At 45.0% G+C, this 26,250-nt stretch overlaps 1 protein-coding gene across 1 annotated transcript in view; it reads right to left on the reverse strand.

Annotated features, from left to right (window-relative positions):
• Positions 1–1,031: 1,031 nt before the first annotated feature.
• Sh3rf3 (SH3 domain containing ring finger 3) overlaps positions 1,032–26,250 on the reverse strand; it is a 312,507-nt gene continuing 287,288 nt past the window's right edge. Inside the window, exons 9-10 of the mRNA XM_021651788.2 lie at positions 9,345–9,679; positions 1,032–2,563 (exon numbers count right to left, since the gene is read on the reverse strand). Coding sequence (XP_021507463.1) covers positions 2,395–2,563; positions 9,345–9,679 — 504 coding nt within the window. The 3' untranslated portion in view covers positions 1,032–2,394. The remainder of the gene's footprint in view (positions 2,564–9,344; positions 9,680–26,250) is intronic.

A 26,250-nucleotide genomic window follows, 5' to 3' on the forward strand; every position in this document is an offset into this window, starting at 1 on the left:
TGTCTGTGTCTCTTCCTTCAGTCCTCTGGGGGCTAGACCGTCTCCTTGGTGACTCTCAATCTGAAGGGCTGAGACCTAGTAAGGAAAATCACATGGCCACCAACTACTACTGTATGAGTCAGGAGTATATTCTTCTGGCCAGGACAGAATGGGAAGGTGCTAGATGAGGTGCTGGCTTCATTTTGGTAGCCAAGACATGTGTCTTCAAGGGAAAATGATCTTAGGAAAGGTAGATCTCTTCTATCATTAACTGTGGAATACATGATTTAAGGGGAAAGGGCTTGAGAATATTCAAAATACAGAATATTCAAAGTACACAATGAGCCCCATTGTATACTTTAAAAAGCTCCACCTGAGAATGAGCCTCAGGGCCCTGTTTTCCTCCCCAAGGTGGTTCCAGTGTAAACCCATGACTTTGTTAGGGGAGAGTCCTGCTGATCTTTTCCAAAGATACCCCAATGCTTTCCTCAGCTTTTTATGGTGTACCATGAAGCAGCCAGCACGAGGAAGGGGAACAGCTCCAAGTCAAGTCTCTTCTGTTGGCTCAAAGTCATCTTGTTTAGGAGGAAAAAAAGGGACTTTTGTTGTCTGATAACTGGAGTTAGTTCTGGTTCCAGTGAAAACATGTCTCACTTTGGATGTAGATCTGTGTACCTTCTTGGTTAACAGCATTTGTGCATGGATGGGCAAGTAATTTAGCAGTGACACTGATGAGATACCTTGTGATTGTCACTAATCCTGCATACAGGGATCCCTATGCCTGTGTTAGAGTTTCTCTTTGGCTCAGAACAGTTTTCTCTGTCCAGGAAGTGTATTTGTCATCTAGAGGAGGAAAATATTTCTGGGCATCATTGCTTCCATGTGGCAGCCACCTGGCAGTTTAACTAGTTAAACCATATCCCCAAATAGGAACTTTGAGGATAAGTGATCCTTATTTTATCATGAAAAGCAGTGATAGCCTCTGTTACCAAAGGCTTGACAAAGGTCTGGGTGGTTTTATAAAAATGTACACAGAGGCTCACACATTGCTATTTTTGAAAAAAAAAAAAAAAAGTGTGTTCCTAAAGTGTGACATTCACAGCTCTTGATAGTCATTCAGGCCAGCCTCTTGTATAGTCCTGCATTAGACTTCGTTATCATTGTTCCTTTGGTTTCCAGCAGATGGAGTTTTGCCTGGCCTGCTAGGGGAAATTATTTATTTTTGAAAAAGAGAAAAGAAAGAAACCTTTGCAAGATAGTGATCTGAGCTGTTGTAAGAGCTGCATTTGGCAGCAAGACATGTTTTAAGAAAGCTATTTTTAGTCATTCTTTCTAAAGCATCGAAGGAAGCTTCTGAGGTCAAGCTGTATGTGTGTGTGCATATGCATGTGTGTGCGTGCATGTGCGTGTTTTCCCTGCCACACAAAAAGGCAATACCATTCCTCACTATGTCTCCAGTTTTTAAATCATAGTTGCTCCTACCTAGATGGAGGATGTGGTTTAGGCTATTTCCAACAGCCAGGAAAGATATTCTCCAACTCCGTGTAACCATCTCAGCAGACTCTCCCACTCACCTCGGGGAGGAACAGCCAACATTTTGATATTACAGATAGGAATTCCTCAATATGCTCCAAACTTCATATGGGAAATATATAAAACTTTCCTTTGATGTTGCCTCACTTTTTTCCTTGAAGCTTACCCAAGTGATTTCTAGTGTTACAAAAAATCAGCACCAGATGTATGAAAAATAGGCAGCGTCTGACCTGTTAGAAATATATAAAGTCTAAGAGTTGTACATTAAAAAGGTGTCATAAGAAGGAAGCAATGCAAAGACAGTGGTGGTAAAACCAAATGGTGTTCCTTATTTTCCTGGCAGGAGACAAAGCCATGAGGATTCTGTTCCAGTGCCCTACAGGACCCCACTGGACACCTTGGGAGACTCATGGCCCTTATATGAGGCCCCTGAACCATGAATGCCCTGATGTGGAGCTCAATGGCAGGTGACAGAGGTATATAGAAGGATACCCAGGGCAGCCAGGGAAGACACTCTTCATTGCTGTCAGCCCTAGCACATGGTCGTGTTCTATACCCTCCTGGGCTCCCAGCCTTGCACTGACAGCTAATACTGCTTTAGCCGCTGGGTGGCACAGTAGTGCATTTGTCCACATGAGTTACTTTTTCTGTTTTACCGATCACTCACATCATGGCATGGTCTTGAAGGATGCCCGTGTGTGTATTTTCAATAAGGACTTGTGACAACACTGCCTTAACAACCAAGCCATCACCCCAGAAAGAATGTTCCTGGCCAGTGCTGTAGAAAGGCCTGGGACCTAGGTGATAAGATGTTCTCTGCTCACATAGTGTCTTCTTGGTTACCCGCCCCTGGACAGCAGAGCTGGACATGAGCAATGGCCTTCAGAAGCTCTCCACAAAGCTGCCTGGGAAGAGACCCGTGCGGCCATTCCGCTGCAGTGTCCCCTTGAACCAGCCATCTTCATGTTTCTTGTGCACGAAGACAATATCACCTTCCTTCAGCTCAATCTCTGCTTCACTCTGCGGTGGGTAGGAGACCACCACACGGTACCTGGGAGGACAGAAGACACGCATGTGAGCCCAGGGAGAGGCTGTCCCTCTTAGGCCCTGTAGCATACTATGTAGCACATGCCACTCTGAGCTCCCTACTCCTTCTTTCTTCTGAGTAAGTTCTTTTTATTATTATTTAAATTTATTTATTTTTTAATTTATTCACTGTACATGCAGATCATGACCCCCCTCCCTCATCTCATCCCAGTTCTACCCTCCCTCTCTCCCTCCCTCTTCCCCTCCTCTGGTCCTCAGAAAGGGGGAACCCCCCTCCCCTACCAACTGACCCCAAGCTATTAAATCTCATCAGGACTGCCTGCATCCTCTTCCTCTGTGCCTGGCAAGGCTGCCCTGCCAGGGGGAAGTGATTGAGGAGCAGGCAGCAGAGTCCATGTCAGAGGCAGCCTCTGCACCTCTTACTAGGGGATCCACATGGAGACTGAGCTGCCTATCTGCTACATCTGAGCAGGGGACATAGGTCCTCTCCATGCATGGTAGTCGAAGAGGGAACAGGATGGGAGCCTACCATGATGTCCTCTGGAAGATTCCACACACCAGGGAATGGAAGCAGATAGTGAGACTCACAGCCAAACTTTGGGCAGAGTGCAGTGAGTCTTATGGAAGAGTAGGGGGATAGAAAGACCTGGAGGGGACAGGAACTCCATCAGAAGACCAACAGACCAAATAAATCTGGGCCCAGGGGGGCCTGCGGAATCAGATGCACCAAGTAAGTTCTTACAGATTAAGGATATTTTTAACATTTTGTAAAATTTTGATTTATTACTATTAAAAAAATTCCCAGGTGCTTTAATTTGTTATCTAATATCCCTTTGAAACAGTTGGTCAGGGAGGTATTTGAGCATCTAAAACAATACAGACAACTGCCAATGTAGTTGTACGCCATCAGCACCAAATCATGGAACTGTATTTCTAAAGACATAACGTGCTGTAATTATAGGACAGAAAAACCAAGCTGTAAATGATAAGGAAGTTTCTTCCCTATTGGCGAGTCCTCATAGTGCTGCAAGGTCCTGGGACACACGAGATGCTGCAGGGAGAGCTGTGGTCAGCAGTCTTACTCAGCTGTGGACCTGGCAGGCTACACTACCAATTGGCCAAGCAAAGTATGTCAACTGGCACAGTAGTGGCAAGTCTACAGTGGAGTATTTCCTTCTTGGAGCTGAGGCCTGCACCGCAGAAGGAAATTCACATGTTACACTGTAAACCTGGCCAAAAGCCAGTGGCTGGAGAGAAGCTACAGTTAAAATGACATGACATATTCATCAAATTGCATTCTAATTAATTATCATATTATGTTTATCCCCACAGATTAATCTGTTGTCAGCTTGGGTCAAAGAGACATTTCCCCCCAGTGGACAGTGGTAACTGGGACTCATACTGGTCACAAGGATTAGAATAAATAAGCGTTTAATGCTTAGCTACAAGGAGGTAGCTATATCTTCCCTCCGAGGCTCAGGGAATATCACTGAAGTGGCAGGGAGATTATAAGAGCTGGAGGTTGGGGCAGAGTGCTGAGGAATGCTGCCTCTGGGCAAGACACTGCTGTAGCCCTGCAAACATTTTAAAGACTGTCTTTATTCTTTGACCACTTCATACACAGATAGAATAAATTTTAGGTCTTCTCTCCCCCATCATCCTGTCTTGTCCTCTCTCCCACAGACATTCTCTTCCCAAGTCCCTTCCATGTCTTTTTTTTTTGTGTATGACCCATTGAGAGTCAATAGAATTTGATGGTGGCACTCCTGAGCTTGTAGAAGCTATAAGAGCTGCACAAGACCTGTAAGATTGGGCCCATCAGCACCCTGCCATGCAGGGGTGACTCACAGGGACCTGTCTGTCTCTAAGGATTTATAGGTAGTTAATGGTTGCTGGGAGAGGGAGAGATGTTTTCTTCGTGGTAGATTTTCTAGTAATGTGCCTTCAAGTAACCTCTTAGCCATGTTCTTATAAGCAACATAATGAAGCTTATTGAATCACCAAAAAGAAACAAAAAAATGTGAAAGTAGAAGAGGGACTAGCTGAGATGAGAAAGGGGATCAGTGAGAAAAGGAGAGGGGACAAAAATGTAATGGGGTAAGTATCAAAATATACATATATATGCAATGTCATAATGAAGCCCATTATTATATATGGTTACAGGCCTAAGGCATAGCTGTCTTATTTTTTTAGATGGACCTCTACATATCCTCTCTATTTCTCATCTTCTGTCTTATCTGTGCTGGTCTCACAGCTAAAGGTCTGCTGTAGTGGACTCGTGGCTGTACCTGGTCAGCTATGGCCTCTGGAGAATGGGGGCTGCTCCAATGCTGGGACCTTGGCTTGTTGCTTTCCGGCTCTATGACTTTTGTGTCATAACCTGCCCATGGGCCAGGTTCTCCATCTAAGAGTCAGGGCCCCTCACCTGAACTACTACCTGTCAGGTGGAGGGGTTGGTGCCCCATTTGGTCTGGAAGGTGCTTTGAATGCTGCTTTAGTGGAATGGTCAGTTTTTAAATCGTAGGATGTACAGCCTCAGTTTGAGCTGGTTGAAGTCACATCATTGGTGCTAATAAGGCCCAGTTCCCCCTCACTTCTTTTCTATGAGACCCAGGCAACCTGCAACACCCAAGGCTTCAAGGTCCTGTTGTCAGATCAACATGACAGAAAGTGAAACAGTGCCTTCTCTGCTTCTGCTGGCCAAGTGCCTCAGAGCTGCTGCTGGCCACCGCAGCTAGGTGAAGAGCTAAGGGTGTTCTAAGTTCTGAAAGTCTTCTTAAATAGGAGGCCAGAGTTGGACCCCTGTACCATCACCTTTCTGAGAACCTAGAGTCTTGAGGTCTACACAGCCTGACAGACACGTGGCCATGGCTCTGACATTACTCCTCCACAAATCCCTGTAGAGCTTCTCCAAGCCCTCTTCCTCACAAGCTCTACCATGTCCTATGCAGATTTTAGCATCACACAGCTGAGTCCCCAGCTGGCCCTAGCCTCCCTAACACTCCTTCCCCAAACAGCAGTCCTATGTGAACTACTTTATTCCAGCAGCAGGGTTGAGCCCTTCTGACCTTCAAACAAGGGCAGGCCCCACTTCAGTCCAGACACCAGCCTACATGCCCTCTCAGGGGCTAACACACCTTTCTGCTTTCTTTGAGTGTTCACACTTCAGCTTCTCCTGAGGCCAAAGCTACCCTTCTCTGTTCCCTTGTGAATGCCTTAAGACACTTGAGTGTGAACTTGGCTCCATTCCTGCCAGACTTTCCTGCTGTAAAGTGTCAGAGGTTATAATATTCAGAAGGCGGGAGTGGCTATACTCCTCTGGGACCAGCTGCCTTCTCAGATACCAATATTTGCCTGGTGTCTGTGCCTCAGTCCTTGACAGGACCCCCTAACCCCTACCTCCAGCTGATGGCAGCCTCTAGTATCAGATAGCTTTGTATGGCATGTGTCTGACACATGAACCCTTTGCCCCTAGGGAAGGTGACAGTTGTTTGTAGAACAAAGTTGAAGACAGACTAGTCCCTGGTCACTCATTTTGTTGTGCCTTGTTTTTTTTAAACCAGAATCTGCAGAGTCAGGGGCCCTGGACACTTAATCCCCTGAGCATCACTCAGCACAGCTACCTGATAGGAGGAGGGTGGTCTCTTTCAGCAGCTATCTGTGTGGCTGTGGGCCAGAGGCTGGGGCCAGTTCAAAGAAAATGAAGGGCAAAGGGATATTTTATCCTCACACCCACAACCTAGCTGGTGGGCCAGGGCCATACTCAGCACTGTCACAGTAGGGGGGGGGGCAGCGGTATTGGCCTCTTTATTCTACCATAAATGAGAATTCCTGGGAAAAAATAAGCTGTGTGTGCAAAGGATGACTGATTAAAACTTTAACGACTGTGTCTTTGGAATATCGTAGGCCCAGAGCCTAATTACAATTTCTTTTGGGTTCTCTATAGCCCATCTAAAGAGTCTTTTCTTGCCCACCTCTGTGTCAGACCTGTCCCAACAAACAGATAAAAATCTTTAGAATTATTAACCTAACAGAACCCAGTTCCTCATTAACCAAAGGGCTAAAAGTCTATCTGGGAATGGCTAAGGCCTACAGCTGAGATCTCTCTGCCTGGCAGCAAATGCCCCTCTGATGTTTTTGCCAATGTATTTTTTAAACTGCCTTGATTTATGACTCTCTTTTTTCTGTTATAAAAACTTCATGAAGCTGCTTCCACACTGGAACATGGTATTTTGGGAGACTTAAATCTGTGTTCCCAGGCCATGGCTCAATTTTGGCTCCATAATGAACCATGTCGTATTCCCTTTGAGGTAGGAGTTGTGCTTTTTTGTCAGTTCTACTGCTGTCTGGGCTGAGGACATCGGGGAATGTGATCTGAAGACTGAGGAGTCCCAGCACAGGCCCAGGCTCTTAGAAGTTTTTTATATCCTCAGAGGGATTTCTTTCAGAAGGAGTCCTGTATGTGAATGTCTACGAAGGCTAGTCTTAGAGCCTGATCTTTTAAAGTCCAAAACTTGGAGGGTCTCTGCACATGCAGGAAGAGCTGGTCCAAACTCAGAAGCTGCAAAATGAGCACCTTACACAGGCCCACAGCTGGGAATCCCTACCTGCGCTGGAGTTTTCCTAGCCTCTGGAGCTGGATCACATATCTTTAGTTCCTAACCACTTGGGCTTCCCAGATACCACAGGGCAGCCAGCCCATGGCCATTCTCTATTACTGTGCAGATGGAGACATTGATCCATTTATGGGCTGTGACTACTAGGATACTTGGTTTTAATATCATTTTTTTCACAATTTAAAATTACCTGAGTAGGAAGCCTCAATTGAAGAATTGTCATGCTTGCCTTGATTGACATGGGAAGGCCTGCCCACCCTGACTGTGGCCAGCGCTTTGAAGCAGCAGCCCAGATAAGAGGGGTATCTGGAAGGAAGAACATCTCATCCTTTGTTTGCTTGGCCCTCCCCTTGCTGCTGAACTGCTTTGTTGCTGCTGACTTCTTTGGTGCCTGCAGAACCATTGTCTCCAAACTTACATCCTTGACCAGGAACCAGGGCTTCTCTGGGAACTTTCTGGACTTGCAACACAAGGTTGGGACTAGTAAGGCACCTACTTCGGGGACTGAGTGCTTTGCCTGTTGAGGTGCCCAACCTCAAGGACCAAGTAACTTAGGTTCTTAGTATCTCAGTTCACATCACACATTCTGATTCACATATGTGTATATATACATGAATATATGAGCTGACACTGCTCAGAGAATCCTCTCGGTGAAACCTCTCATCCAGCTGCTAGCCAGCTATGGGGACCATAAGCAAGTTTCTTAGGCTTTCACAGAACATCAGTGATTTCATCAAGAAATGGGGATGCTGGATTAATAAGATTTAAGGCAGTTCAATGGATAATACACCTGGCTATTTTGGTGTCAGTGGCAGGAATTCATGCCAACTGGGAAAGTTTTAGTACCAGCCCTTCACCAAACCCACAGTGGATGTTAGCCACTATTAATATAACTGCAAATGTCAATACTGGGGAACATCTTAATTGGTCATTAGAAGTCAGTAACTGGTTCATGGTATCCCTCTGGGGCCCTACAGAGATTGTCTTCCATGCATCTAGATTTAATAGCAAAGATGCAGCTCAAGAGCATCTAGAACCACAGTTTGTGGCTGTGTGGCAACAGAGCTAGGTTACTGCATTTTTTATATGGTTAAGAATAATACCAAAGATTTTTCATTTGAAAGCTGCAAGAAATACGAATTTTGATCACTGCACAGAGCTTTCTGGAACACCAACCCACCGTGTGCATATGGCTTGAAGCAGCCTTCCTCTTGCACAGGAATAGACATCCTAGAGTCCACAGCATCAGCAGTATTTACTGTCTGGCCTTTGACAGGAAGCCTGTGGGACCCGGGCTTTAAACAGACCCGTCTACCCACTGCCTGGTACCTGGAGGTGTTATCTCTGAGGTTAGCACACAGAACAGCTGCTGTGTTCTCAGGCTCAAGTAACAAATGATTGAGCAGTGGAAGGACTAACAAATGCTTTGTTGCTCTCTCAGGATATGGTTATGTTTTATTTTTTTAAGCAGTGTTCTAACTAGTAGGCAAGGTGGCGCCTAGTCAAGGTGCTTTGGGCCACACTGTGACCAAGGTGCTTTGCTCTGCGGGGAACTGCTCCTAAGGGGCTCACATTCCCATACGGCCTCCCAATCTTTGAGGTGAAAACTCAAGCACACAGCTCCACTCATAGAGATAGACACTCTACTACCTGGAAAACTTGGACAGTCTTTTGCCCCTCAGCCTGTGACCTTAGCAGGCCCCATCCCTGTGTCTCAGTGTCCAAATCTGTAAAGCCTGATGTTGAATTTGTATAAAAATGGATGAGTACTGGCAGTTCTGGCTGGTCTGACTAATAGCCTTAAAGACAACTTCCAGCAACATTTCATGACACTAGTATATTACAGTGTTCTGAGGTTCAAAGAACTGCTTTTCCGGGTAAGTGAATGAGGCCAAAGTCCACAGGGGACTCTGGAAGGGTTCACTTACAGAGCGTTAAAGGTTGAGAACCCCGTTCTCTGAGCCACAGTGGTTGACATTTCCTCAGTGATCACTTCAGGAAGCAGGCAGACTGGGGATAAGAAATATACCCCAGGGCCTGAGTAAAGTGGGACATCTGGTAGACTTGATCCCAGGGAAACTCCATTTTGTCTAGTCCCCCAAAAGGCTCCAGAACTTAGGTGTTAGCCCTGAAATGAGCACATGGAAGGACAAGCCCTCACCTCCTTACCTCTCTCTGGGCAGCGGCTTAGGTTCAGGGCGGATGGAAGCCATGGACAAAGTTGCTTGCCGAGAAGGGGACAAAGAGAAATTCAGATCCAAGGAGCCTGCTTTTCTGTGCAGTGGTTCCAACCCAATGGCTCCCTGCATCTCACTCTCTATGGGGCAGGAACCTGCCCTGCCATGGACAGTTAATGGGGACACTTCAGGGCCCATGGCCCCCTGCAGTGAAGTATCCATGGTTGAGTGGGGGTCATGGGTTGGAGATATAGATGGGGGGGAGCGTGACTTCTTCTTGGTAGATGCCCCAGCCAGCAGCTTCAGCAGCCCACTCTTCTTCTCCTTCTGCAGAAAAATATACAGTCAAACCAGATGTGTCAGTGTGTTTAGGAGGACCAGCTTATGCAGGCCTTTAAAGATAGTCCTGTAAATCTGCTCAGAGGGAGATGGCAAAGACAAGCCTGAAGGCCTTTTTTCTTTATTGAAACCTGGGAGATGTCTCACAAGGCCAGCTCCTGTGGAAAGTCTGCAGGCTAGGGATCCCACAAAACAGGACTCCCCATGACAGGACCCACAGGTGACTTCATAAGCTGTGTCAGAGGAGCCCAGTCTGGGTGAGTGCTGTGTTCTGCAGGGGGAGCTGTTCCTAAGGGCGTCCTCATGCATCTGGGCCACAGTGTGACCTGGCTCTCCTGAGAGGGCATCTGGGGAGTCTTGTCCTACTATTATTTTTAAAGAGTTAAAGCTTTAGGACTTGTAGCCCAGCTGAGAGGGCAGCTATTCTACATGGGACACCCAGACGTGCAGTATCACTTCCAAGGGTGAGCTACAGCATATGTCTTTGGGACAATATGTTTAGAACCCTCGAGTGTTTCAATTTTTCTCCTCACAAACAGCAGTGGAGCGTGTATGTGTGTTCATGTATGTATGTCAAATATTCTTGGGAGTTTGTGGGCCAGGCAGAAGCATTTGTCCCTACCAATATCCATGTTTTTACTTACATTTATTTAATGTATATATATGCATATATACACATATATAGTGTGTATATATATATATACATACAGTGTGTATATAGTATGCATATGTAGTGTGTGTAACTATATAGTGTATATGTGTATATATATACTGTATAATTTGTATATATATTAGTGTGTATGCAATGTATACATAGTGCGTAAATGTGTGTGTATATAGTGCATGTATGAAGTATGTATATAAAGTATATGTGTATATATGTAGTGTGTATGTATATGTGTAATGTAGCATGCATAATGTGTATATAGTGTGTATGTGTAGATAGTGTATATATAATCTGTATAGCATGTGTATGTGTGTAGTGAATAGTGTATGTATATAGAAAATGTACATATATGCAATGTATATGTGTATTCATATACTGTATAAACTGTTTATAATGTATAATTTTAAGTCTCAAGGCGCTATGCCACAGGTGTATATTTTGGTCGTAACTGAGGCATGATTATTTGCAGGTTTCTGGCTTTGCCAATGAGCTGTATCTTTGGGGTGCTTTGTCAGGGTGGCTACCTGGGCAGTGATTGATCTTGCCCTTCGGCAGCCGGAGGGCCAAGAACCTACACCCAGGGGGCCCTTGAGCATCCCTCTGAGGTCTGCACAATTATGGTAGGTGATTTGAGAAGCTACAGAGTATTGCAAACAAGAGCTGGAAAGAAGCTGTGTCTCCAGAGACTGATAACAACTTCAAGACTGTGGAGACACTGTAATGTAGCATGCCCAAAGGCTAGCATAAGTGATAATTACCTTGTCTTGGGCTAGAATAAGCATCCATAACAGCTATTCCTTGCCTACCTTGGTGTCAGAACTAACATCCTGTGACTAAAGGATACAAACTCTCAGAATCTATTAACTTCAGACAACTAGTGTCCACAAACCCAAAGGCTAACAATGTCATCAGATAGCACCTTAGGCCTATAGAAAAGCTTTTCCTGTGTGCTGTAGTCACCTCTCTCACATACTCATTGAAGTATTTTAAACCTTGGTTTACAACTTGCTTTGCTCTATAGGATTCTAAAACTCCATGAAATTGCTTCTATACTGGAACATGGACTTTAGAGTAACCTCAATATGTGTTCCTGGGCATAGTCACTCAAAATGGCCCCAGAATAAACTCTCATTCTCTTTAAGTTAAGAGCTGTTTTTTAATTTCTGTTTGGATACAGTCATGGAAGTCTCAGGATCCCCTACTTAGAGGACAGGGACATCACACAAAGGCAACCTCCAACTAGTTGCTACTCTATGATACACTCTTCCTACATGGCCCAGGACTCCCTGAGCTGGCTTTTTCTTCCTTTCTTCCTACCCATGTCAGTGCCATGATAGGGCTGGGGCCCTTAATGCCTGACTGCTTCTGTAGCCACAGGGCCTAGCTTCCTCCAAGAACTTTGCCTAAATTTCACGTGCATTGTGGGAACAGTGTGGAAAATGAATCTTTAAGTCATTGGTTATATGGATGCTTAGTTGGAGCATTTGCCATGCTGGCTGATGGGCTAAGGAATAGTGTTGCTAAGTTTGTGTACACACCATCCTGGTGTAGAGGGCAGTGTCCTCAGGAACAATCACTGAAAACTGCAATGAAGATGAAGGGTAGAGGGAATGTAGCAATTGAGATAGCTAGCCCAGGCCATGGAAGGACTCAGAGTCTGAAGAGGGGGTGGGCTCCCCAAAAGGAGAACAGAGCTTCCTAATGGGGTGCTTTTGCCCAAAGAGGACAGGGGGTAACGTGTGAGTCAGTGTGAATGGTCCAGTTATGCTGCTTAGTGCCCTAGCACACAGCCTCCAACATTCCTACAACAGACAGACAGCAGGCCCATGATATGGGGAAGGAATCAGGGACCATCCAGATGTCTAGCCTAAGTCTGTCACTTACTCTGAAGGCATGCCCCTCCTTTATTCCCAGTGAGGCAAGAGAAAGTCAGTATTCAGCAAAAGCCCCACTGTTTATCCTCCTCTCCTGCTCTTAGCCATCTTTGTTTTTTCTCACATTGGGTTACCATTCATCCATTCCTTTTCCAACTATCCCTTGGAATACATGCTTTGGAAGTATGGGGCTATTTAATTTTGTTCATCATGGGGCTAATACAGTGCCCAGAGCATACATAGCAGGCACTCACGAATTGTGTACATGATGAACTCAGTTCAGCATTAGTGTTCTTAGAATGCCGGAACAGAGAACACACAAGGCACTCTGGCCTGAGCGCCTTGGTGTAATGTGCAGTGACGGCAGCCTGTCCCTGCTGCCTCACCCCACACCACTGTGACTATTGGTGATAAGGTCCAGCTTTAATGACATATGTTGGAAAGGGACAGTGTGGCCAAATGTGTGGGTAACTCCTCAGTTAAATGTGACTCACAATTTTCCAAATTTAATTGGACAAACGCTGATATCTTGAATGCATAGATTTCTCCAAAATGTTTGCCTTCTGGAGTGAAATTCTGCCAGTCCCTGCAGCCTGTAGTAATCCCTTCTCTGTGGAATCCCTCTGAATAGCAGCCAGACGCCTGTGCAATTCATGGAATATGGTGGCAGATGTTCTAAGCACTTCCCTGGGAGCCATCACATATGACACAGATAAGAACGAACTAAGAGACACTTTGCTGTATGTGGCGAGGACAGATTGATAACTCAGGACTAAAAGTATTATATGGGAGATGACATTTCACAGGAGTGGTCTGGACTAAGGGTTATGTTTCAAAAGGGTAGACTGCAGTTTTCTTCTGGACAGTGAGTAAATGAGCCTGGCAAGATGAGAATTAGATGTCTCCATCACAGTCATTCCTGATTCTTGGGGTCCATCTGATCCCTTCTGGAATTATATCACTTATCCCAGTAGACTGTCTGTGTGGCCAAAGCCACTTAGAGGAGACCAAACAGTCCAGCTGGGCAAAGGGCTGGAGGGGAATGAACTGGGCCAGGCTCATTCCAGGGGTCTCCATCTGGAGGTGTACTCAGAAGATCACACTGTCAAAATGTGCACATGAGAAAAAAATCACTCTCTCTAGAGCAGTGGATCTCAACCTATGGGCCACGACCCCTCCGAGGGTCTAACGACCCTTTTACAGGGGTTGCTAAGAGCAGCCTGTACATCAGATATTTACATTATGATTTATAACAGTAGCAAAATTACAGTTATGAAGTAGCAATGAAAATTATGGTTGGGGGTCACCACAACATGAGGAACTGTACTAAAGGGTTGCAGCATTAAGAAGGTTGGGAACCACTGAGCCTAAAGCCATGGGAGGGAGAGAAATGGGAACTCCTGAGAAAACACTGCAAACATGCTCACACTTGCACATGCACACCTTCTTAAGCCATTAGCACCTAGACTGGAGAGATGGGTCAGCAGGCCTCTGTTCAAGCCCCTGCACCCATATGGCGCCTCAACCATGTGTAACCTCAGTTCCAGAGGATCTGACATACACCCAGACATAAAAATAACAAATTAAAATGATAAAAGAATCACTTAGACCTCCAACATTAAGAAGAGACTGGGGTGGGGGCTGGGGATGTGGTGCAGGTAAAGCACTTGGCTGATGTGTAAGCCCCCAGGCTCACCCCAAGCAATTCGGAAAAAGTTTTGATATTCATACTGTACTGTAAGATATACAAATGGTAAAATACTATTTTAGAATATGATTAAGATTGAAGCCTTTGTTTTGATGTAACTATATAAAATGCAGTGAAAGGACAAAGACATTTAAAACTTAAAGACTCATTGCTAAAGGGTCAATCAAATTATAGAAAATTGTTACATAAGATAGTATCTGATGTGTAAATACTAGTATTAAACTTTTCAGGAACACTATGCATTTCACTAAAATTCATTCATTTAGCTCCTTTTTTCCTTTTTTTAGAAGACACCACATGTCCATGACCTTGGAGGCCAGAAGGTGGTGTCACTTTTGTAACTATGTTAACTACTGAGCTATTATTAGCCCACGCTAACAGAGGTGACCAGGACACCATCCCCCTCAAATATATCTGCTATATGAGTTCTTTTGTAGTAGTTCTTGCATCATCTTAGTATATACCAAACACTTGGACGGCTGAATGTAGCAGGAGGCAGACAGCTACAAAAACCACTTCTGAATAGCCTGTAGACTGAGATGGCATCTGGAAATTTCCTTACCCCCGTTTTGCTTTTTTCACATTCTGTGTGCTGAGTCAGTCAAGCTAATGAGCGGGGTTTGGCCCGAGTCAATCAGGGCTCTTCCCCACCACATAGGCAGGTTCTCTAGGTAGTCCAGGAGATCCTCTGAAGAGTTGTAAACCGTAGGTACAGGCTCATGATCATACAGTCTTTAATAATGGTGATGATGGGGCTGGAGAGATGGCTCAGAGGTTAAGAACACTGACTGTTCTTCCAGAGGTCCAGAGCTCAATTCCCAGCAACCACATGGTGGCTCATAACCATCTATACTGAGATCTTGTGCCTCTTCTGGCATGCAGGCAGAAAACTGTATAAATAACAAATCTTTGAAAAAAAACAACAATGATAATCTAATGCCTATAGCTCTAAGAATAAGCAACCAAACACAATTATTCCTTTTCATTCTGCCAGGTGCATTCAAAGACATTTCTGTGAGCTGAGACCTGAGAGTGGTCTAAGGTGAAATAGATTCAGATTGTGTTTTGACCTTGGTTACTTCTGAGGACCTGCAGATTATTCAGGAAGTCCAGAAACAAGCCTCCACACTCCAGGCTGCTGATGTCAAATCCCAGGGTTGGAAGTAGGATGGCCCAGTGATGTGTTCTGAGCATGTGCCGCCTTTTCACTTAAGCGGAAATGTGAAGGGGGGGGGGGTGGTTTACAACCTGCTACTGTGTACATGGTGGTAACAGGTATGAACCAGAAAGAACATGTATTTATACAACAAATGTTTTATTATAAATGTTTACAATAAACAAATGTTTTATTATTGTATAAATAAACGAGCAGGAGTTGGGGGCAACTGGTAGAGGAAGTGGGCAGAAGTGGGCAGAGAGCTAGGCTGGTATGGCGATAATGAAAGGGTGGTCCTGGGTCAGAAGCTGTGGAACAAGCAGATCCAAAAACCAGATGCTTGCATTCTGATGGTACCTGGTGAGGGGCTTGGTGCCATGTAGTGAGAAGGAAAGGGTTGGCATAACTGGTACCTCAAAGGCTGACCAAGATGCTACAATGGTGGTGAAGTTGTGGAGACAGAAGAAAGGCAGAGTCTGAAGGACTCAATGTAGTAGTTGCAATGCTTCTGAAGAGCTGAGCAAACAGTGGAGATACGGTGACAGGGATGGTCACAGGGTGGCTGAGGCTTAGAACAGTCATTCTCAGCCCTCCTAAGGCCATGACACTTTAACACAGTTCCTCATGTTGTGGTGACCCCCAACCATAAGTTGCCACTTTGTAACTTTGCTACTGTTATGAATTTAATGTAAATATTTTTGGAAACAGACATTTGTCAAAGTGGTCAAGAACCACTGGCTTAGAGGGAAGATGATATGGAAACAACTGGTTGAGGGCACAGAACTAGAAACTACTAGGTGGCTGACACAAAACCTTGCTCCCTGCCCATGTGGCTAGGAGTTCCTGACTGACTTTAGGCCAACTCCATCCTAAGTCTGCTGAATAGCTCAACACTTAGACTCAGCAGACAGAATGGGAAAGAAGTACTTAGAGACAGGGAAGGGACCTATCAGGTGCCACCTCAACCTTCAGGCCTTAGGAAGGACAGGTGGCAGAGGCTGGCGGGAGAAGTCTAGCGTACAGAAGGGAGAATACATTATTCTTGGTTAGCCATGGGAGCAGCCATCAGAAACCTGGGCAGACACTAATGAATGGGGAGGTGATACAAAGCTGGAGGCTCTAAGAAGCCTTGAGACAGATACAAGGGCAACAGAGACATGGTGTCCTTATCTTTTCCTGAGTCTGGCTCCGAGGCACAACGCTCCACTTGGAAGCTTGGTGATGATTACTGTATGTCTGGAAACCTTCCGGTTGGAGATGGGGTTGGGGAAAGGGTAATTAAAAGTTATGCCCTGCCAAAATTTTAATGGAGAAAGAGCATAGTTCTTGTTCTGCATGAAAACACAGTTGCTAGAAGGCAGAGAAGGTTTATAACAGTATAAATATTCAATGCATTTTCTGAGAGGGCAGGGAAATAGAGTATCTATAATGGATAAAGAGACAGAAGTTAACAAGCTAATTAAAAGAGACGGAAAGGTTGAGTAGTAAGCTACCAGGTATTTTAAACATTAAAACACACATTCAAAAATATTGCCCTGGCAAAAGACAGAAGAGGGAAAATAATGGTTCGTAAAAATGGGTGGGGAATGTGGGCAGCAGAGAGCAATTGCAACAGAACTAGTCTCCAGTTTTTCTGGGCTGGAAGCTCTGCTTGCATTGCTTAGATTGCTTTGCTCAGTGAAGTCTTGGCTCAGTGGCTTGCTGTCTGCTGCGTGGTCTCAGGTACGTTAGGGAGTACAAAGGTCAGCACACAGGCAAGTGTTGTTCCTTCAGAGAAAAACTGTGGTAGAGAGATGGCTCAGCAGTTAAGAGTGCTTGCTGCTCTTGCAGAGGACACAGGTTTGGTTCCAGTCACTCACATGGAGGCTCACCTCTACCTGCAACTCTACTTCCAGGGAATATGAGCAGCCCTTTTGGGCCTCCTCTTCACTGCATGCTGGTGGTGTACTTAGGCAAATGTAGGCAAAACACTCACACCATAAAGTAAAAATAAACTACACACACACAGTGATCTGAGCAGTTAGCTGGATTCAGAACTAGAACAAAGAGTAAAATGAATACTGCCTTCTCTTCAGCCTGGGTCTGCAGGGTCAGCCAAGCCTGGCAAGGCATGAAGGAGCCCTTAAAGAGCTCCCCCTGAGGGGCCTCAGGAAGATAAACCATGACAGGGCTGTGGCCTGTGAGATGCACAGGATGCTGCAGTAGCTTGGGAGTGAAATGGAACTGGATGTCCATGTCATTTATTGGTTGGCTGATATCAAACTAGTTACTTACCTACTTTTATCCTTGAGTCCCTTGCATATAAACTGGATATATGATTATTTAAACAGAAAAGTCATACTGGCAATGCTTGCATGCATCCTATTATCCAAGTACTGGCCACATATTAGCTACCTGGATTTTATTTTGCCTTCTTCTTTTGCTGTATGTGGGTGTAGGTGTGACTGTGGGCAAACACATCCATAATGCACCAGTGTGCATTCGTGTCAGTCTGAGGTTGACATAAGATGTGTCCTCTATGGGTCTTCACCTTAGACACGGAGACAAGGCTGACCCTGGAGCTCACTGATTGGCTAGACTTCCTGAGTGGCCACTAGGATCTTCTCATCTCCAGCTCTTAGCACTGGAGTTACAGGATCATGTTACTGTGCCTGTTTTTTGTTTGTTTGTTTGTTTTCCTTTTGTAAGCACAGAGGATCCGGAGGACTCAGGTTCTCAAGGTCGCTTAGCAAGCTCTTTACCCCTGAGCTGTTCACCTAGCCTGCAGCTCATACAGAGAGCCCTACAGGATGAAGGGAGGGTTTGATACTGTGCGCAGTAGGCATGGAGTGGTAAACTACAATGCTGCACAACTTGGATTTGCTGAGTCAAAACTTTAACTATGGTTCTGTGGTTCTAGTGACTTGCCATGAGACCTATGTATAAGAATAAGCGCACAGTGTTAGAGGCTGGAAGTAGGTGGGCCCATCAGTTCTGGCCCTGTAGAGGGCCTCATGGTTGATCATCATGATGGGTGCATGTGTGAGGGGAAGAAGCACATTGTCAGACAGGAATCCAGAAAGACTTTTAGGGGACAAGTTACTGTTTTGTATTGACTTGTGGGAGCCAGCCAGGGTCCCTCAAGAACCAGACTAGTCCCTTTTGAGAGCAATACTCTCCAAGACCTAACCACCAGTATCATCACAGTCAGGACCATGCTGTCAGCACATGGGCCTTTATCTGTAGCAGGTATTCAGTGAGCAACAGGCATCCCACACTGGTCCAGTTTGCAGCAGATAGGGGTGTGAGGTGGTAACACACAGATTCCCAACAGGGTTTTAATGCCTGTGAAACAACAGCTTAACTGCTTAGTCTCAAACCTTATGGCACTGCACACATCCCACGCCCTGAGACTCCACATACAGAGCAGCTCTTTCCACACTGAAAGGAAACTTTATGACATACAGCCAGCCAGCAGGAAGCCAGCTCCAGCCCACTCTCAGTACAGGAGCTTGGGTGATGTAAGCCAGAGCATTTCGTCAGGCATCTGGTGCCTCTGGCCACACCTATTTCTATTATCACAAGCCTGACCATAGGAAATACAGTGCACTTAGCTTATTTCAGTTTTCGCAGGGTTGGTATCTTTTTGTTGTCTTATTTTAAGCAGCTATGACCAAAACACCTGAGAAACAACTCCGGAGAAGGACTGGTTTGCCTTCCATGTTTGAAATTTAAAAATTTCATCACTGCTTGAGCAGAACATCATGGCAGCAGGGGCTGTGGTGAACACTGCCCTTTATTCCTTGGTGGATTAAAAAGCAGAGAACAGAGAACTACAGAAGGGGCCAGAGTGACATAAAGTCTTAGCATGTCCCCAGTAACCTACTTCTGCCAACTATGTCTCACATGCCTCTCCAGGTCTCTCAATGATGCTACCACATTAGGACTCTATTGAGGAATAAATCCTTTTATTAGGTCAGAGACTTTATCATTTGACTATCTGAAAATAAGATTACAGGATATGTAGAGGAATGCTTCACTAATTCCCTCAGCATTTCTTAATCCAATCAAGTTTTCTGTAATTCAAGTTATTCTAGCTAGGAATTGAACCTAGGACCTCCCACAGGCTAGGCAAGTACTCCACCACCGAACCACATACCCTTAGCTGCAGCATGCTTAGTTTAGTCACCACAAAAGGATGTAAACAGCTAAATAACTCTTTAAAAAAAGTTGATGCTGCTGCTTTATATCATGCTGTATCAAACATTCAGACAAGATTTACTAATTTATATAAAGCAATACATCAATAACAAAACCAAGCAAGGACTAGAGAGATGGGTCAGCAGTAAGAATGCTTGGTGCTCTTACAGACGACCAGCACTCATATAGCAGTCACAGCCCTTAACTCCACCTCCAGAGGATCCAGTGCCCTCTTCGGACCTCCATAGATACCAGGCTCACAGGTAGTGCACAGACATTACATGCAGGGAGAACACCCACATACATACAATGATAAAAATTTAAAAAGGGATCCATTTGATTAGTGGGCAAATTTGCTTTTCTCCTAATAAATGGTAAAATTATATGCATACCAAAGAATTGTTTTAAAATAAATTTGTCATTATCATTGAAAAGAGAATAAGACAAACAAGACCCAAAAGCTGGCTTTCATCTATGATCTTTTAGAAACTTCTAAGAGAAAAGAGTATTCTCTAAGTCTTTGAAATGGCCCAGTCTGAATCAGTTGCAGAGGATGTCCCAGAAGTCTGAAACCTGAAGAAACACCACAGCTCCCAGCCTATGGTTGGGAGTGCTGCAAGAAACATCTACAAGAAATAAGTCATGTTCAGCCAGGCCTGAAGTGACTTGATAAGCTAGGGCCAGATGGAAGTCCTCCCCTATTAGTGGACTTGGAAAGGGGTAGGGAGAAGATAATGGAGGGAGGGTGGGATTGGGAGGGAATGAGAGAGGGGGCTATGGCTGGGATACAAAGTAAATAACTTGAGATTAATATAAAAAATAAATTTAAAAAATTAAAAAGTATTGAGTATTGTTCAAACTTGGGATATTGGTGGAAGCCTTGAGCATGCCTTCGCTATCAGCACATAGCACATACAGTGAGGAGATGGAACTGAGAACATGAGAGACAAGAGGTGCAACCTTCCACTGGGTCCTTGTTCCTATGACCGGTGTTCCCAGGACACTGACATGTAGGTCACCTCTCCACCAGGATGCCATTTCTTCCCAGGCTTGCTTGTGATGTGGCTGCTTGTCTTGCCTTTCTGATCATCCCCTTGGTTCTTCTGCCACACCAGGTTGGGCATGTTTCTCAGGCCCTCTGTCCTCTGCCCTGATACTGACATACCTTTGCATGAAGCTGTGACAGGCTCAGGGCCTCACTCCACCTTCTATGTTAGGACTATCCTAGTCTCATATGAACTGTAGGTTTTAGATCAGTAAGGTCTTCTAGATCACTGCTTCTCAACATGTGGGTCATGACCCCTCTGGGGGTCACATGACCTTTTCAGAGAGGTCGCATATCATATATTTACATTACAATTAATAACAGCAAAATTACAGTTATGAAGCAGCAATGGAAATAATTTTATGGTTGGGAGTCACTACAACATGAGGGACTATATTAAAGGATCACGGTGTTTGGAAGGTTGAGAGCCACTGTTGTAAATAGTTCTTTTTATCTTTTTTATAATTTATTCACTTTATATCCTGATTGTAGCGCCCTCCCTTGTATTCTCCCGATCTCACCCTCTTTCCCTTCCTATACCCTCCCCTATACCACAGCAAGGGGGAGTCCTCCCCTACCATCTGACCCCAGTCTATCAAGTCTCATCAGGGCTGCCTGGATCCTTTTTCTCTGTGGCCTGGCAAGGCATCCCCGCAGGGGGAAGTGATCAAAGAGCAGGTAACAGAGACCATGTCAGTGATAACCCCTGCTCCCCTTGCTATGGAGCCCACAAGAAGTCTGAACTGCCTATGGGACTATCAGTGGACTGGGGGAGGGGCATGGGAGAAGAGGGAGAGAGGGGGCTATAGCTGGGATACAAAGTGAATTGTAGTAAATAGAAAAATAAATTAAAAAATTTTTAAATCCTTAAACTTAACCTAAAGATTTTGAATGAAAATATAAACTAGAATGAAGAACATGAGAAATGCTTCTCTTTGCATCAGGGATCTAGCACCTTTGAGTTCTCCAGAAAAGTTCATGCCGCAGTGTGTTCACTGGGTGTGCTTAAAGATCCACTCACAGCTACGTGCCTCCCTTTGATAGCTCAGCTGGGAGAGCAGAGGACTGTAGTTGCATGGATATCTTATTTATTTTTTACAATTTATTTATATACTGATTGTAGGCCCCTTCCTCAACTCCTCTCTGTCCCACTCTCCCTCCTTCTTTCCCCCATTCCTTTCTCTTAATCCACTGAAAGGGGAAGTTCTCTTCCCCTGTCATCCGCCCCTAGATTATCAAGTCTCATCAGGACTGCCTGGATCCTCCTCTTCTGTGGTCTGGTAAGGCTGTATCACAAGTGATCAAAGAGCAGGCAGCTGAGTTCATGACCGAGGCAGCCCCTGCTCCCCTTGCTAGGAAACCCACATGAAGCCTGAGCTGCCATTGGCTACATCTGAGCAGGAGTTCTAGGTCCTCTCCAAGCATGGTCCTCGGTTGGTTGCCCAGAATTGTTGCTTTTGTTGGTTTCTTTGTGGAGCTCCTGTCCTCTCTCAGTCCTTCTATCCACCACCCTTCCATAAGACTTCCTGTGTTCTGCCTAAAGCTTGACAGCTGCTTCAATCTCCCACTGGATGGAGTAATTCAGAAGACATCCATGGTAGGCTCCTGTCCTGTTCCCTCTCTTCATCCGTTTCTGATGTCTATTCTATTTGTCCTTCTGAATGAGAATTAAACATCCTCTGTAGAACCTTGAACTCTGACACAGGAGACAATTTCCTGAACAGAACATCAACAGCTCAGGCTCTAAGATCAACAATTAATAAATGGGCCTCATGAAACTGAAAAGCAGAGGACATTGTTAAAAGAACAAAATGACAGCCTACAGACTGGAAAAAGATCTTTACCAACCCCATATCTAACAGAGGCCGAATATCTAAAATATATAAAGAACTCAAAAAACACACCAAAAATCAAATAATTAAAAATGGGGTACAGAGCTAAACAATTCTCAACAGAGGAATACTGAATTCGAGAGATACACTTAAAAAAATGCTCAGTGTCCTTAGTCATCAAGGAAATGCAAATCAAAACCCATCAGAATGGCTAAGATCAAAAACTCAAGTGACAGCACATGCTGGCAATGATGTGAAGAAAGAACACTCCTCCATTGCTGGTAGGAATGCAAATCTGTGCAACTACTTTGGAAATCAATGTGGAGGTTTCTCAGAAAATTGGGAATAGCTCTACTTCAAGACTCAGCCATACCATTCCTGGGCTTATACCCAAAAGACGCTCCACCAAACAATAAGGATATTTACTCAGCTATGTTTGTAGCAGCATTATTTGTAATAACCAAAAACTGGAAACAACCCAGATGTCCCTCAAATGAATGGATAAAGAAATTGTAGCACATTTACACAATGACATACTACTCAGCTATTAAAAACAGGGAAATCATAAAATTTGCAGGCAAATGGATGGAACTAGGAAAGATCATCCTGAGTGAGGTATCCCAGAACCAGAAAGACGAGCATAGTATATACTCCTAAGTGTATATTAGCTATATAATATAGGATAAACATACTAAAATCCACTAGACCTAAAGAAGCTAAATAACAAGGAGGACCCTAAATAGTTCTTAATATAGAAGCCACACAAAAACCATTGAAATATGCCCCAATGAGTTTACTTCTGCTCACCCGTAGCCAGAGAGAGCCAGAGGTGAGGACTACCTTGGTTCCAGGTGACTGGCCAGAGAACCCAGGAAAAGATGAGTGAGGCTGTGATGGAAGGCAGAGGCTCATATCGGAGAATGATCTCTATGTCCTTCAACTGGCACACATCTTCCTGCCTCCTCTCTAGTCCCTAAAAGATAGCAGCAACCTAAAAACTGCATGCTCTGGGTCTGAGCTTGGACCATCCACACTGATGTCACATCCCAGTGGCATGACCATTTGGTAGAAGTGGCTGATGGAGTTTAACACACAAATATTTGCAACCCCACCCCCACCCTGACACAGAGACAAGGTTTCTCTGTGTAGCTCTGGCTGTCTGGAACTCACTGTGTATACCAGGCTAGCTTCAAACTCATAAAGATCCACCTGTCTCTGCCTTCCAAGAGCTGGGATTAAAGGCATATGCCATGACTGCTTGGCAATATTTGGCCTTTTTACGTTAAGCTAGGTTCTGAAAATCAAAAACCCAAAGATACTGGTCTTTCTAATGAACTCTGAAAGGTGCCTGGGCTCACCTCAAGTCTCATAGGTGGATGTAAAGAGACCATGTAAGTGACCACCAGGCTTTGAAGGAACTGGAAGCTTTAGACATCATAGTGCTGATCCTGGTTGCATAATGTTCATGTCATGCCTGTTAGGACCTGACAAAAAAGAAGTACTCGCCAATCTTCTATAGAGATACAGTGTTCACACCTAATGGTCGTGTGACTTTCTGCCCTACCAAAAGGAAAGCTGGGCCAATGATATCTTTCCTAATAGTTTCCTTTCTTCTTGGGTACACAGGACATTGTGGTTGGATTATACTACTTACTGCCTTTTGGAGCCTCAGTACCACCAACTGTAAAAGGATGTTAATGACTTATGTGCCCTGGGAGGGCACTATGGTGCTCAAGTGGACGCATGCATGTGCAGCATGGCACACCTAGGAGAGGCCACACTTCACCTGTGTGCATAGCATCCTCACTATGGTTAATTTACAGAGGCTTGGCACCATCACACCATCACAGTATGGGCATAAGGCCCCATCCTCTGTGGGGAACCTTGTGTGTGTGTGGTATTTACTCATTGCTCCACATTTGGCTTTTACTATGCTAGCTAGGAAATGATCACCACTCTGAGCCAGGACACAGCCATGGGTCTCATGGCGAACTGATGCAGAAGCAAGCACCCCAGGGTCTGCTTCCATTGTGACCATGGTTTGCCTTGAATGAAAAGGTCTCTGAATGAGAGGGTTCTTGGGTTCTCAGGCTAGGCTCTTTTCAGTGCTTGTGTTGGTATCAGGTCTCTGCAGAGCTGGGAGTGGGTCTCAGGGTGGTTCACAGCCCCCAGGCATTAACCTGGCTAGTTCATTTGACAGTTAGGAACACATTGCAGAGCTCGGCTGAGAGGGCAGAAGTGACCGAAACAGCCTTGCTCAGTCCAGTGGAAGCTGAAAGCACGTCTCCCCAGGAAGAACACATGCAGCAGATTTCATTTTTATACTTCATTTAAAAAGAAATTGAACGGAACAGCCGGGGGAGCCAAGATGGCGGCGCCGGGAGAGCACTGTGTCTGAGAAGCGGGACAGCACTCTCCATGCAGCAACCAGAAGACTGAACTCTGGGCCCTAAAACTGCAGCGATCGTGTTTCCCAGGTGAGGGGAGGCTCCCACGGCATGGGACGGTCGGGTTCACTCTCGGCTGCCCAGCCAGAACCCGGAAGAAATCCCGGGTAACACAGGCTTTGGGTCTCTAGGCTGGAGCTGCAAGCCTGCGTGTCCGGATCACTTTCCCAGGCTGGGTGCCTGAGACTGGGAGTCCCAGTCGCAAGTAAACACCACGGGGAAGCAAAGTTGCGAGTCTGATCACGGGTCACCTAGTCTTTCCCTGGAAGGTCTCTTGGACCGCAGGCACCCACCACCATCACAACTGAGCTCCCGCTGCGCCAGCTCAACGGTACAGACAAGCTGCGCACCTAGTGCAAAAGAGACTGGGAAATCCCTGTCTGGAGAGGGCCCCACAGGGAAGGAAGAAACTGGACTGCTTGGGTCATCTGAGCGGCTGCACACCCAGCTCACCGGTACAGACGAGCTGCGCACCCAGTGCAAAAGAGACCGGGAACCCTGAGATCAACCCCCAGATACTGCTCCAAAGGGGAACCAGTTATCCCTAACAAAACCGACCAAACCATGGGACACACGGGTTACAGCAGCTGATCACTAAATTTACAGCAAGAAACCCAGAAGGAGGGCAGCTGTCTCCAGGACTTCTCCCAGTGAGAGGAGAGCCCTCTTGACTAATCAGGACCACAGTTACCACCCAGGTCTCTATGCCTGAGATAAGCTGTAGCAACTCCTGAAAAACACCGGCCATCCAGTGACTATACCCAAAAAGCTGAGAAGGCTTCCTTCAGGAAAAAACATCTTCCTACCAAAGGGATTCTCTCCACTACAAGACTCCAGGAACAACCAGAAACGAAGTTCAAACAACTAAGATAGCCCAATGGGTAGAGGACAGCGTAAAAGTTCAACCAACAAAAGACAGAGCAATATGGCATCTCCAGAACCCAGTTATCCAGGGGCAAATAGCCCTAGACACCCCAGCATAATTGAAATTCAAGAAGATGACCTAACATCTATGCTCATGAAGAAGATAACAGAGGAAACAAATAAAATACGAAAAGAAATAGAGGAAGCTGCAGCCAAACAGTTTGTGGCCTTTAGAGAGGAAATGCTTAAATCACTGAATGAAATAAAAGAAACAGTGGATTGTTCAAACAAACAGCTGAAGGAATTGATGGAAAAACATGAAAATACAGTCAGACAGGTGAAGGAAACCAACAAAATAGCTCAAGACCTGAAGATAGAATTGGAAAAATTAAAAAAAAAAAAAAACACAAATGGAAGAAATGGTGGAGAGAAAGAACTTAGGGAAGAAAGCAGTAACTACAAAGGTTAGCATAACCAATAGGCTACAAGAAATGAAAGAAAGAATCTCAGGTGTGGAAGATACAATGGAAAAAATAGATGTATCTGTCAAAGAAAATGTTAAATCCAAAAAAATTCCTGACACAGACCGTCCAAGAAATCCAAGACAATATGAAAAGACAAAACCTAAGAATAATAGGTATAGAGGAAAAAGAAGACTCTCTTCTCCAAGGCCCAGAAAATATTTTCAACAAAATCATTGAAGAAAATTTCCTCAATTTAAAGGAGAGGCCAATAAGAATACGAGAGGCCTATAGAACACCCAATAAATTAGACCAGAAAAGAAAAT

The sequence above is a fragment of the Meriones unguiculatus genome, chromosome 16 (assembly GCF_030254825.1).
Source record: "Meriones unguiculatus strain TT.TT164.6M chromosome 16, Bangor_MerUng_6.1, whole genome shotgun sequence".
Classification (NCBI taxonomy): domain Eukaryota; kingdom Metazoa; phylum Chordata; class Mammalia; order Rodentia; family Muridae; genus Meriones; species Meriones unguiculatus.